Here is a 14,149-nt window from a genome sequence, read left to right on the forward strand (position 1 = left end):
AGGCAAGTTGTCTGCCAGCCTCTACTGCCCTCCTTGCTGCTGCCTTCACCCTCCTGCTGGGGCCAGAGGGGTGAGAGACCCCCAGAAACACATGTTGTAGGCTACAGCTTGTGCTGAGCACCAGCTTGTAGCCTTTGGGAAGGTATTTGTGTCCTGTGGGAAGCACCAAACCTTTTCCCCTGAAGAATTGCTGCTTGTTAACACCATGAACTTTTCCCTTGGTTTGATGTTGCAGAATGAAGATCCCTAGGCTTTGTATCTTGTTTGTGGCTCATTGCATCCCAGCTTACCTCACTCTGGCTCACCCCATTCCATATCTCCATGTCCCAGCTCACCCCATCCTGTCCCCTCATCCTATCCCAGCTCACCCCATCCTGTCTCTCCCTGCCTCATCCCACCTCTTTCCCCTCACTGCGCTGCAGCCCTTTCCTCATTTGCAGGTACCAAATCCTCCTGTTAAAACCACCTTCCCAGGGCACACAGGAGCCACCGGGGTGCTGACAGACACCTGAGGGACACCTGGCCCCTGTACAGCACCAGATGGGATAACACCACCTCTGAAACTCCGCTCACAGGATCACCTGGAAATATTTATTATCAGAGCTCTCCAAGGGTGAGCATGGCTGGAAGCACCAGGCTCGGGGTGCCCATCCCTGGTTGAAAGCTTTGTCTGTCCCCAGTGCCTGGGAGATTTGCTTTGTTCCCTGGGCAAACAGTCCTGCTGGGGCTCCGGCTTTCTTGTCACTAATTTAATTTGGCAGGGGCCTCACCGAGGGAGGAGCTACCAGTCTGGGCACCTTCCCCAGATTTTGGGGGGCCCCTCTGAGCACGATGCTTCAGCAGCCTCTTGGCTTCAGGCAGGAGCATTGTGGTGATGTGGCAGAGGTGGTGGGCACTGACAGTGCTGATGTCTTGGGATGCTGCTGCCTGTAGAAGAGAGTCTTGATGCCATCAAGGATAGTGACACCATTAAGCTGAGTTGGGATGCAGTGGATAGACTTTAAGGAAACTTAGAATTAATGCAAGAATATACAATATAATCAGTCAGACCACTGTCTAATGCAGCATGCTATTCCCCATAACTGACCTTTAAAGGTTGCTTCCAACCCAAACTGTTCTGTGATTCCACAGTGGTCCATAGGAGATGCTTTGAACAAATCTAAACACTATTTGATGCCTGACCTTGTGAATATCTTCTGCAGCAAGGAGTTCCACAGCTCCTTTCCATGTGGAGTGGATAAAAGGTACGTTTCGGGGGGGATTGTTGAACCTGCCACCTCTTAGTTTTGTTTGGCATGCAGCATATCTAGGCTCCAAGGAATAGTGCTTTGTTTCTCAGAAACTTTACTGGGCGGGAGGAAGCCGTGACTCAGGCGCTGATGAATCACTGCAGCTCCTGATTATGCGTCTCCCTGCTTGCTGGTGCCCCTCAAGCACAGGAGCCCAGTGAGCCCACGCCAGGCCAGCTCCTGTCACATCATGAGATGTCGGTCTGAGCTCAGGCCGAAAATCAAATCCCACCTCCAGCCAGTTTTCCATCCGTCCTTCCCCAACTCCTTATTTCCATGTGAGATGAAAGGCTTTTCCATGCTGAAAAGCCCCCCTGATAATTTCCATTTCCTCCCAAGTTCCTTCAACCCCTAATTTAATGTGGAAAACACTACTCATTTTGCACTGAAAATAGAAACACTCTCTTGCTTCCCGCTTGTTTCATTGGATTCAGCTGATTTATTTACCAGTTTGCCCCATTACACAGCTGGGAGCTTCACTCTTGCCTTGAAAACAGCCAGCTGGTACCCAGGGCCAGTTTGTTTGGGCTTTTCTCGGCATGGTGGGATGGGAGGAGAAGCAAAGTTACTGCAGACATGATCACACCTTTCTTCCCAGCTGCTTCCTCGTGATTTCTGTTTGCAGACACTAGTCTGGCTTAAAGTAAGCAATGGAAAACTCTGCTCCCAGAGAAACATTCCTCTCATTTTTCCCCTATGCTTCTGCTTTTTCCCCTCCCTCTCCCCCTCCCACAAAAAAGGCTGCAGTTTAAACACCAAAAATAACACACGCCTTGTCGTGGGCTGGATAAAAATAGCAGCTCTTGGTATTTACTTTAGCAGCAGCAATGGGTTTTCTGGCTTTGGAGGAGAATGGGGAGTAGGGATGGGATGGGATGCAATGGGATGGTGACCCTTGGAGGGGGGCGGAGGACAAAAACAAAACTGATATTTTGGGGAGAGCTGCTTCATCCTCTCCCTTGGTCAGCACCTGTTGGGCTCTGTCCCCTGTGAGAAGGGGGAAGCTCTGGGGGTGGGTTGGGCTCAGGCGTCCCAGTCCCACCTGGGTCCCACCTTGGGCTGGTTTGGGGCTGGCCTTAAGTGTTGGGGCTCGGTCCCATGTAAGGAGTCATGTGGAAAAATGCTGCTCTTAGGGGAAATGCCCCAAAACCAGTGAGTTTTTGGGGTGCCTCTTCCCCACCCATCACCTGGGAGGCTTTGCAGCTGGGCTTGCTGAGTTGTGTCCGGATCTGTGGAATCCTCCCTCCCTAGGGGAGAGGAATGCTGGGGTGGGGAGCAAGGTGAGGTCCTCAGGTGCCTTCTCAAATCCTGCTTGATGCTTGTGTTGAGAAATCTGGTGTACAGGGACCTGCGAGGGGCTGAGGAGGAGGAGGAGGGTACGTGTCTGCTCAGGGCATGTTTTGGTGTTCGAGAGGAGAGTGATGGGGCTTTGTGTTGGTTTAGAGCTGATTGTTTTGTGCGAATGAGCCTTCAGGAACTCCTTCCTGAGGAAATCCTACGGGCAGCACTGATGGCAGGCGAGGGGGAGAGGAGACACCCCAGGGGGTGGGGAAAGTGCCAGGCGTGGGCGAGTCCCGGCAGCGTGACGTAGTGCCTTCCCGTTTAGGAACGGCTCAAGGGTCAGTTACGTGAAGGCCAGGGGAAGAAAAACCCATTGGTGAACAGGGGTGCTCCTTTCCTCAGCATGGAAATGGGGTCACCAGCAGCATCCAGGGGCTGAATTTTGTGGAAGGTGTGAACCAAAGGCAGAGGAGTGAGTGGCGCTCGGGCACAGCCCGGTGCCCCCAAGGACCAGTGTGTGTGCCCAGTTGTGGGAAGTTGTGGCTCGTGCCTCCTCCTGGAGCAGCTGCTCCTAGGGGTGTCCCATGCCAGATGAGTGTCAGATCTGATCTGCCCAGGTTGATTTTTAGGTGAAAAACTAGTGGTGCCAGCTGTCCCCTCTGGCACAGTCCTTCCTTAGGCTCAGCCTCACGATGCTGAGGAGCAATCAGTGGCTGCCCCTTGGTGCCGGCTGAGCCGGGCAGGGAGAGCCAATCCTGCTTTTAAATGAAAAGCAGCTGCCAAATTATTAGTAGTATTTTGATTATTTTTATTATCTGTTCCCCTCCATAAGCCACTGCCATGGGGGAAGCTGTTCCCAGAGATCTGTGGTGAGCTGATGTCCCTCGGCTCAGGAGAGCATGAGGATTTTGGCTGGTGGCACTGGAGCAGTTGGGATGTTCTGTGCTACCCTTGGGGCTTAGCTCTTGCCTGGGAATGGGACTCTTTGACCTTTGCCCTTCACAGTTCAAAGTCTTCCTGCTCCTCATCTTGTTTGCTACCAGGGGCTTCGTGAGGAGGATGCAGCTGGGTGTCACGGCTTGGTGGGCCCTCTCCCACCCCCCAGGAGGGAACCGAGAGCGAAATGCAAATCGTGGTGGGTGAAAGAGGGAAAAAACACCCAAGACCTTTCTCCTGGGGTTGTTTGGCCTCTTTCTGCCTCTCTGTGAGGGAGAGAAGGTTCCTGTATTTGGAGGGGCAAAGTCCCCCTCAGGAAGGGGGGAGAGGCAGCCTTGGGTTGAGGTTGAGGAACCGATATGAGGGGTAAACAGGCAGATGCCAGCTGTTTTTGGCATGTCTGGAGTGCAGCAAGGGGCTGTGGGACCAGGAGGAGGGACAGAGCCTGTCCCCAGGAGCAGGAGGACAGTGCTGCCAGTGATGCTCCTCCAGCCCCATCCCCTCTGCTGCTCCTCGCCCAACTGCCTGCTTCCAACGCCTGCTCCTGAAATTCTTACAGGGAGGATTTCCCGCTTCATCCCCCTCCTTCTCTCGCTTTTAGGGAGGATTTTTCTCATAACCATTTGCAGAGTTACTTCCTTCAGCCCCCTCTTTTGTTGTGGTGTCACCAAATGCAGGGGACAGTGTGAGGACAAGGGTGTGTGTTGTGGTGAACAGAGGCAGTTTGTGTTTCCCACCACATCCTGGTGTGCTCTGCCCTGCCAGCCAGCAGCCCTGCTGGGCCCTGCCGAGGAGCAGTGCTGGGAGATAACCTGGCTGGGAGCAAGAGGATTAGCCATGCTGCTGGGAATAAGCCTGCTGTGGGAGGGCTGCAAACCTTGACATCCCTACTGACAGCAGAAAGCAATCCAAAACACTGGGAGAGAGAGAAGCGCTGCTGTAAGGATGTCCCTAATCACAGCCAGGATCTTGTCTCAAATATGATGTATTTGATGAGGATTTTTTAGCAGCCTTCCATTGCCTAAAGGGGCTCTTAAGAGAGCTGGAGAGGGACTTTGGACAAGGGCCTGGAATGACAGGACAAGGGGGGATGGCTTCACACTGACAGAGAGCAGGTTTGGATTGAATATTAGGAAGAAATTCTTCCCTGTGAGGGTGGTGAGGCCCTGGCACAGGTTGCCCAGAGAAGCTGTGGCTGCCCCTTCCCTGGAAATGTCCAAGGCCAGGTTGAATGGAGCTCTGAGCAGCCTGGTGTAGTGGAAGGTGTCCCTGCCACGGGCAGGGGCTTGGAACTAGATGATATTTGAAGGTCCTTCCCAATCCAATTCTAGGATTGATTCTATGCTTATTGAAACAAGTTAGAAGCAGAAAAATTGCTGGGTATAGTGCAGGGAAGGGGGATAGGCCTGTGGGCTGCTACTCACAGCACTCCTCATCCCAGGATGAGGGGACAAATCAATGAAATTTAAAAGCCCCACATTTAGATTTGATTAAAACAGATAATTCATAATTTTTTTTTACACTCTACATAACTAAGCTTTAAGGCTTGTAGCCCCAGGAGTTAAAAATATAAAAACGGGAATGAGGATTTTAAAGGGATGATAAAAACATCCAGTCTTACGAGGAAGAATTAAAATCTGAAAATGTTAAAGATGGTGCTATAAAAATCCCATCCCTCAGGGTATAAAGCAACTGTGAATTTGTGGCACAAGGCTGCCCCTTCATTGACCTGCTCCAGCCTTGCTCCTGCAGGCATTCCCCCTCTTCCTCCCGTGCTCCTGGTTGAACGTTTCCCTCGGGGTTTTGGGGGCCGAGGTTGCAGGTTGTGTTGTTGAGAATGTGTTGCTCGAGCTCTGGGTTTGGGATGGATGCCCAAGGTCCTTGCTGAGGACCTTTGTTCCACCAGCAAACATCAGCAGGGTGTACAAAGTTCCCGAGCATCGCTCATGCAAGAAGGGGACTTTGTGAAAGGGCTGTGATGAAATATCCCTGTATAAAGTGCAGCTGGGGGGGGCTGTGATGCTCTGTGGGGTGTGAAGTGCCCAAGGAGGAATGTGGTGTGCCCGGGAAGGCATGCTCTTGGAGAGCCTGGAAATGTAAGATCCCACCACGTGTGGTACTGCAGGACTGTGTCTAGATTATAGCGATGGCTTTGAGCTGTGCAAGGGCAGAGGGGGCCAGAGCCATGAGGGCACTTGTAACGGGGCAGGAGCTCCCCAGGGGTCAGTGTAGGGAGCAAAACACCTCCTTGGATAAGTAAAACTTGGGGCACTTAGCAAAGGGCTTGTGCCAGCCCTCACCCCCTTCCTATCTCATCTGAAACATGGAGTTGGGCTGTGACTCTCATTTTGGGAGGTGGGTTATGGTCCAGAGGGACGCTGTAGCTCCCCACGCACCTGCCTTCTCTGGGTATCACCCTCTGAGTGATATATGCCCACCTCTTGAGATTGGTTATTGCAATAGGAGGACTGTGTGTCCTCTAGGTGAGCTTTTTTTTGAGGTGCTCTGCAGGAAATGGAGGTGCTGGGGGCCTTACTTGGCCCCAGATGTGCTGAATGAGGGTTGCAGTGGAGGGTACTGCTCTCTAAGGGACCAGAAATGAAACCCACTGAGTTAGGTCAACTGCTTGGCCAAGCTTGGCGAGACTGGGATGACAGGTGCTGGTGCAGGTAACCCTTCCTCCCCATCCCAACCCCATCTCCATCCCTCAGCTCCTCTACCCACAGGGGAGAGCTCCTGGGTTTGCCTGAAGGGTCTTCCGTGGCATTGACTCCCTTCAGACACAAAGAAGTTCATTAATCCGGACAGTTGAGTCCATCAGGCTTCAGGCTTGGCTTTGGGTGTACTGAGGGTCGTGACCACGGTGGGGGATCCCCAACGCCCACAACTTCCCTTCTTTGTGTCTCACAAATTGGACTGAGAAAGAGAAGTTGAGAAGCTGCTGCAAAGCAAACTCCCCTGTTTTGTCTCTCTGAAATTAAATTTAGAAAATATTGAAGTGGTGTGGCGGAAGAACTTCTTTCAGGCTTTCTCATCCTGTCTGGTTACGTGTCAAACAAGAAAACCTAAGATGAGGAGGTTTAAATAAATTCTGTGTGTGAAATGAGAGGAGAGTTTCAAAATCTTCTGAAAGTCATACTTGTCCCAGTGAGTTTTGCTAATCAGCTTTGGGGTTTTGTTTGTTTTTTCTTTTTTTATTTTCCACTGGGATCATGTTCTTCTGAAACTAGCCTTCCAATCTGTTTTTTTGGTGAGATTTCCATCATGTAGGGAATAGATTGCTGTTTAAACTGGGAGAATGGCTGTGACTGAAGATTTCAGGGTTGTTTCTCTCCGCTCCCAAGCATTCATACCACGGATTTGCTTTCTCTGGCTGGAAACTGCAGAGCCAAGAGCCTCTCTAGCTCGTGGGAGCAGCTAAAATTATTACCAAAACATCTCGTGCTGGGCTGAGGCCAAAGTGCAGCTCCCTGCCTTCCTGGGGTTAATGGATTGGCTGCACTGACCTGTCTTCATGGTCACTTTATTGCTATTTTTTTAACAGGATAGTTGGGGCAGGGGGGACTTGGGAGCCTCTGGTCTTGCCTCCTGCTCAAGACAGCCCTGGGTTTGGATGGGGTTGCTCAAGACTTTCTCCAGCCACCTACAAGGATGGAGATGCCAAAGTTGGGCTGCCCCAAAACTTCCTCTGTCTTTTTATCCCACTGCATGTGCTCGGTCTCTCATCTGGCTCTGTTCCTCCAGGTTCGAAGGTGAATCTGTGCTAACAAGCCCCCCACAGTCCTTCTACCATGGGATAACCAAGGATGAGGGACAGGACATGCATGTCCTCTCTTGGCATGAGGTCGGGGCTGTGATGCTGCTGGGCTTGGATGTACCAGGGCCCTGTTGCCATCCCACTTCCAGACAGGCACACAGCTCACTCCTTCAGTATCTTTTATTAATGTATAGAAAATGCATTAAAAAAAGGAACTATACATAGCCTAAGAGTGGTCAGGACTAAAAATACTAGTTAACAATGGTTAACAAGCGTCGATCCCATTCTCCGAGCTACGTTCTCATTACAGGGTGGGGAGGGTTGTTTAATATATTATTTATTTATATTATTTATTTTATTTATGCATTTATTTGCTTTCTTCTTCCCCCTCATTTGGTTGCATTGGTTTGTGTTTGAGTTCATCAGAACCTGTCCAAGGCATTTCATTGCCTCTGTTCTCCCTCCGTATTTATGGTTTTAAATTTTTTTTTTAACCTATTAAATGCGTTTCCAGGGTAACACAGGGGGCTGCTTGTTTGTTTGTTTAGGTCTTTGTGTCACCCTATTTCTGAGAAGCCACGGACATCTGGAGAGCTGCAGGCAGGGTATGGATGTGGGTCTGGGCATTGGGATCTCCCCAGGGAAGGGCCTTTCCCTTCCCCTTAAGCCAAAACTCCCCTCCGGAAGGGGCAAGGAGCTGCCACCACCATCAGGGTTTAAGGAAGGGGGAAGGTGACCCTGGAGGGTGCTGGTGGTCCCCAAGGGGCTCTATTGGATTTAATGGCCATCCCAGGGTGCTTGGTTTGAAGAAACAGGGATGGGCTTCTTGCTTGACCTCGGGACAGAGCCCTTTGTTAGTGGGTGTAAGCATGAATTAAAGGGGATTTTTTGGGTGAGAGCTCTTTGCTGGCAGTGTCTGGTAAAGTCAAAACTTTTGGGTGTTTCTGGGGGGCACAGGGCAGGGGGTGTGCGGTCACCCCAAGGTGCGATGGTGGGGACATACCAGGAGGGCAGCTCTGGGTTGGGATGAAGGGCATGTGCTGGTGTGGTGATGGACCAGGCAGGTATTTTGGCTCCTGATATATTTTGGCAGGTCACTCTGAGCCTGTTGTGGGCATGGGGACACCATTGGCTGAGCCCTCACCTGCCACACCACTGGGGATGAAAGTGGCATGAGCTGTGCTTTCCACACCTTGGCACTTCACCTGGGGTAAGCATCACTTTGGGAAGGAGGGAAGAGGTTGGGGCGAGGGTGCATTTAATCTGGTACTATGTTTTGAGATGCCCATGGTAAAGTACTGCAAAGATAAGGAGTAGAAGCAAAGGCTTCTCCCCAACCTTTGTGTGGATACTCTTCCAGTATCCTCCTGCCAAAACCCAGCTACCCTTGGGGAAAGCCTAACCTCTCTCCTCAAAATTATTAATTTATAAATTGCTGTCTTAAGGATCACTTTGCTAAAAGCAGCTTTTCCTTTCAGGACATTTCTTCTTTTCTTTGGTTATGTTTTAGTGCAGTGTGCGTTTGGAAGGTGGGCTTGGAGAAGGGAAACAGAGGGAAATGAAAACTGGGCAAGAGATGAGAAAGTCCCTTGGTGTTTCCTTACAGGATTTTGGGGTTAGAAATAAGAGCCGAGAGGGTCCTGGGTGGATGTGGTGTTCTGCTGTGTGGAGGATCTGATGTGCTTCTTCCTGCCTCTTGTTGTGTGAGGTGGCATCTCGCAGTGGCTAGAGTGGTTTGGGTGACAGCTTCAGCACTCGAGCCCAGGATGGCACAGCAGAGCCACCAGAGCCCCGTGATGGTTCACGTGCTGGAGCCAAGGTCTCTCAAGATGAGCACTGCACAGGATCCAGGCTTGGTTTCTGGGAATTTCAAGCCCACACTTGTCTGGTTCGAGAATGAATTCAGAGAAAGAGTGGTGGAGGGTGAGGAGAAACTGTGCTTAATCACCTGCCGTTCTGTAGCATCAACACTAAGCACAAATCTGCTTGAAACTGCTGTCAGGAGCTTTGTCCAAAAAAAAAAAAAAAGAAAATTTATCAGGTAGTGATGAAAAATGAATTTCTGGAAAACTGTATCTTGTTTGTGGACAGTGTGAACAAGGGACAATGGCCCAAATGACCAGGTTGCTGATTGTGTGCCTGGGCTTGGGTGGGGTTATCACCAGGAGAAAACCATGATGTGTAGAAGTCTTTCCTTTAAAAGATTTAAGCAACTGTGTTTTACCAAGATAATGGAAAGACAACACCCTGGAATCACGTGTGAGGTCAGGGAACAGCACTTTATATATGTGGCATTGGAAGGTTGGATATTATCTCCCAAGAGTGCCCTTCATACTCAGCTATGGAGCTGGGTCAACTGGGCCAACTCATCTTGGTTACAGGACTTGTATCTCTCCCTCCTTCCTTGTGTCTGTCATCCCTTTTATATGTCAGTAAACCTGTGTAGTGAATAATCAGCCTTTATGAGGGTCTCCTTTTGAACCTCCTGGAAAAGCTTGCCATGCTTTGATTTTCTGTTTGAGTCATACTTTTGGGAAGAGAGGTTTCTTGCCTTCAGCTTGGTTATGAATGATGAACTCCAGTGTTTCCACTGATGTCTTTTCCTTTCACCTGGGTAGGTAAGTAAACAGCACCATCCAAACCAGGTGATGAATTCCATCCACTGCCAATCTCTGCTCCTGGTTATAACCACTGCACTGTACAGCTTTTCTTAGGACACTTCTTGACTATACATTCTTGATGGTGTTGGGAAAAATTGCTCTGCTGGTCTACTAGGAGGCTTCTTAGTTTTCAGTCTGTTCCATCTGCTGCTTTTTGTTGGCTCTTGGGACTTAAAACAGGGCTGGGTGCTCAGGATGTGTGACATGCTGCCATCTGTGACACTGGCCATGTCCTGCAAGAGATCCCATCATCTGCAGCCACTGACTGACCTGTTCATCAGCTGGTTGACTTGTTGCCTGATTTAATGCTGATGGGAAGTAAGAAGAGATGCCTCATTTGCATATGAGATGTTGCTGAGCTACAGCATCCTCTCTCCAGGTCAGACTGCATCTTGTAAGCTGGCCACGTGGGGGGCTGGACCCTGTATCTAGTCTTGACCTTGGGGTTAGCAGTGATTCCATGTGCCAGTACGTGGCACGGATGAGGAGGCTGCATTCCCCACTTAATGCCCCTCTTCAGCTCTGCAGCCATGGTGAGTAACGTCAGAACATTCAGGAGTGTGGCCGTGAAAGAGACACTGGCCTGAATTATAACCCACTGCAAAGATGCCTTTATGTTGCCATCTGGAAAATGTTTTTGAGACAAAGCAGCTTCAGTGTGATAAAAAGAAAACGCAGTGTTCAGCATTTGTAATGCTCCCTTGGCTGCGAACCCAGTGATGAGCTGCATTGTCCTTGGGCATGGGGACACGTCCCTTCTCCAAGACCAGGCCAGTGACAATGCCCAGCATTGATCAGAGCCCTCGGCAGAGGGGTGACTCGAGCATGGTGGCCATTTGGGCTATGTGGAGGTGGTGTCAATGACAACAGAGCACAGCCAGAGCTATCTGAAGGGTCCATCTTCCTTGAGACAGAAGAATTTAAGGATGGGAAGAGCAAACTCATTAATTCTTCCAAGGGCCTTGAAGTGCTCCAAAATCTGAATGGACTAAGCCTTTCTTCCAAGAGGCGAAACAGCTGATTCCCTGTTAGAGAGATGGTGATACCAAGGCACTAAGATTTGTGTCCCTCTTCTGATGGCATAGAAGAGGGATGCTGTAGGAGAAGGAAGGGAATGTGAATTCCTCAGCTTGCACTTCTCTTCCCTTGGCTGCGTTATCATCATTCCCTGTGTGTATGGAGGTCCATGAACAGGAGCACTTGGGCTGTGACAGCTGTTGGCTTCAGCCTGGGCTGTGGTTGTGTGGTAACTTTTGGTTGCTGCTCCTTCTCTGAGACCCTTTGGTTTGGGACCAATGACCTTGGTGAAAGAGAGCATGGTGGAAATGTAAAAATAGCAGAGGAAATGGGCCCTAGGCTTCGGGGCCACAAGGAATGATTTTTCTCCCAGGTCTTCTAATTTAAGTCCTTTCTTCTGCATCAAGCTCAGCATAACCCAGGCCGACATGCACCTAGAGCGGGATGAATTCAGCTCAGAGGAGTGGCTAATGCATGTTGGGGCTGGTGGAGCAGCTCTTGTTCCCCTACACCCCATGCCCACAAGGATGACTGTGGCTCTGGTGGGACCAACACACGAGCTGTGGACTCTCTGGAGTTTGCCTACTTATGCAGGTATTTGCCAAGCCCTGTGGGTGGGATCTGTGAAAACTGGGGATGGGGTGAGCCTTGCATTTGCTCATCCTCGCTTGGTCTCCATGTGTTCAGAGGCTGCCCACAGGGGAGAGATGGGCCTCTGCCTGCTGGGAGAGTTGCCATCTACAGGATGGCATGAAGCCTGGGACCTCCCTGCCAGGAGAGGACACAAGGCAGGAAGAGGATGGGCACCCCTGGCCATGACTGGGGTGGAAATGGCTGCACCAAGTCCCTGTGGGGAAGGTTCCTGCCACGAGCCCCATGACAAACATTCTAACAGGGTTTGCTGGGGATTTCTACATCTTTTAAAAAAATATCAAAAAAATCTGTCTCCTTCTCTTTCTTCTCATGTTAAGGGTCAGAGTATTGGGTTAGGGAGACTGGAAATTTGGTATTTCTCTGGGACAGATGCAAAGCAATGAGGTCTTCCCTTCCCCACGGCCTTTCCTTGTGCCGTGGTTCCCTCCAGCATTTGTGAGGGGCAGGTTGCTATCTCAGAGGAGTAGTAATTTTTTTTTCCCTTTTCATATTATAAAATACAAACAAATGACAGAAAAGGTCAGGTGGTGGGAGGCAGGAGGGGGTTCAGCTGGCTCAGAGCTGTAGGGACCGTCGCTTCCTCCCAGAGACGTTACGGTGGTTGTAAGGTCGCATCTTCATTTCCACAAAGGGGATGGAGAACTCGTGGCCTTTCCAATGGTACCAGTTAATCCCCTGGCAGGAGGGAGAGAAAGGCAGAGGATAAAGAAAGACCCTAAGAAGAAACTAGTTTCTTCTAAAGAAGAAATTAGAGTGGGAGAGGAAGGAAATAAGGTTGACTGCTGTAGAGAAGCCAGAAGGAAGAACTTGCTACAGCAGGAGCAAGAAACTCTCCTGCTGCTATGGCTTGACTGTTTTTTTTCCCTCACTGCTCAAAGACTTCTGATCAAATTTCACGTAGGTATTTTTTTTTTAAGGCAACACAACAAGATGCCACAGCAGATGACCATGGCAGCCACTCTGAGGCACAAAGCATCAGCTCCCTTTGCTCCAGCTGGTGTGGGGTTACCCCAGCAGTGCCCCTGACCTGGTGCAGCGACCATGCAGCCCCAGCCCCTAGAAGAAATGCCAGGGGGTTTCACGGCAGCCCTGCCCTTACCTGGCTGTGCCGGGACTCTCCGTACTTGCCGTTGAGGTTGGTGCGGTGGCAGTTCTTGTACCACCAGGCCCCTTTGTAGGACATGGCACAGTTGGTCACAGCAACGTCGTTGTCCCTGTCCTTGGTGGAGAAGGGGCGGCCCTGGTGATAGGTGAGGGAGTCCCCTGTGGAAAGAGCGGCCGTTAAAGGTGATGGATTCTGAGTTATCTGGTCTTTTCACAAGGAAATTAGGATATTCTGGTTATGTGGTAGCCTCCCAATGAATGGCTCAAGCAGCTGACAGTCTGGGGATAACATTAACTGGAATTGCTCACAACTGGTTCATCTGAGGTCCTCTGCTGTCTGTTTAGGATCAGTGCAGACCATAGCAAATCTCAGAGGCTGCTTGTCTTTGTCAGATAAAGTGCTATATGGGTTTGGATCTGAATTTGAGTGTTCCAGAAATTAATTCAATCCCAGATTTTGGCATCTGTGATTTCCTGAGGCTTGGCTCTGCTATATAATTTCAGGATGCTTTCAGCCTCCTACCCTCCTGGTAGCCAAAGGGAGGTTTTTTATTCCCAAAGGAGACCCAGTATTCATGTCTTGAACCAAGATGCTTGGCCACCTTTTCTCCTCTTGGATAAGAGGAAGAAGGTTTGGGAAGGTGTGTGATGTCATATTCCACTAAACACACCAACCTCGTTTTACCTCTTGGCTAAGGAGCTAGAGAGCTGCTTTTGGGTGAAAGAAAAGTCAAAGTAAAATATGGTCATTATTACAACTGGGTGATGTACTTACAGGAGACATTCTTAATACACTCCTTGGTGGTCCTGAAAGTTTCCTGTCACTTTTCTTCCAGTGGCTATTACCAGTTATTGAACAGGAAAATTCCTGCATCTCAGGTGTGGTGTGGGGTTCCTTGCTAAGTACCTGGTGGTGAAGTTTTGTCATGGAGGCCTGTGCTGGGCATGTCTATCCCAGCTTAAAGGGCTGCAGTTGTTCCCCTTTCCCCCTTCTTGGGGAAGAAACCCCCCTGTGCTCTTCCTCCTCTGGTGGGCAAAGCCTAACTCTCCTGAATCAACCAAGCAAGCAGGTGTGCCAGTGTCCTTGCAAAGCTGGCCAGCGTTTGGCCTCTACGTGAGAAAATGACGCAGAAGATTTCAGATTTTTCCATAGTTGTGGAAAGGCGATAAATACACCCTCCAGCACGGCATCAATAGCCAGCTGCCGTTATTGCCAAGTGGGATGACACCTCTGATGACTGACCTGGTTATTTGAACAGCAGTGTCTCTGATATTAAATATCTAATCCCCAATGGAAAATTCCCTGTGTACTTAGTGGGCTTTATCAGCCTGGTTTACACGATGGACTGCAGGAAGGCAGAAAGGACTATGGGTTTATGTCTTGCTGCTCTAAACAAGTCAGCCTTGCAACAACATGTTGGGATTTCCTTTACAGTCTCAGACCCACAGGC

At 50.1% G+C, this 14,149-nt stretch overlaps 1 protein-coding gene across 2 annotated transcripts in view; it reads right to left on the bottom strand.

Moving 5' to 3' along the window:
* Positions 1-7,425: 7,425 nt before the first annotated feature.
* TNR (tenascin R) overlaps positions 7,426-14,149 on the bottom strand; it is a 73,751-nt gene continuing 67,027 nt past the window's right edge. For both annotated transcript variants that reach the window (XM_064664137.1, XM_064664138.1), the window contains 2 exons: positions 12,694-12,857; positions 7,426-12,269 (listed from right to left, as the gene is read on the bottom strand). In XM_064664137.1, the coding sequence (XP_064520207.1) occupies positions 12,150-12,269; positions 12,694-12,857 (284 nt within the window). In that variant the 3' untranslated portion in view covers positions 7,426-12,149. The remainder of the gene's footprint in view (positions 12,270-12,693; positions 12,858-14,149) is intronic.

Source organism: Pseudopipra pipra, chromosome 9, assembly GCF_036250125.1.
Source record: "Pseudopipra pipra isolate bDixPip1 chromosome 9, bDixPip1.hap1, whole genome shotgun sequence".
Lineage (NCBI taxonomy): Eukaryota > Metazoa > Chordata > Aves > Passeriformes > Pipridae > Pseudopipra > Pseudopipra pipra.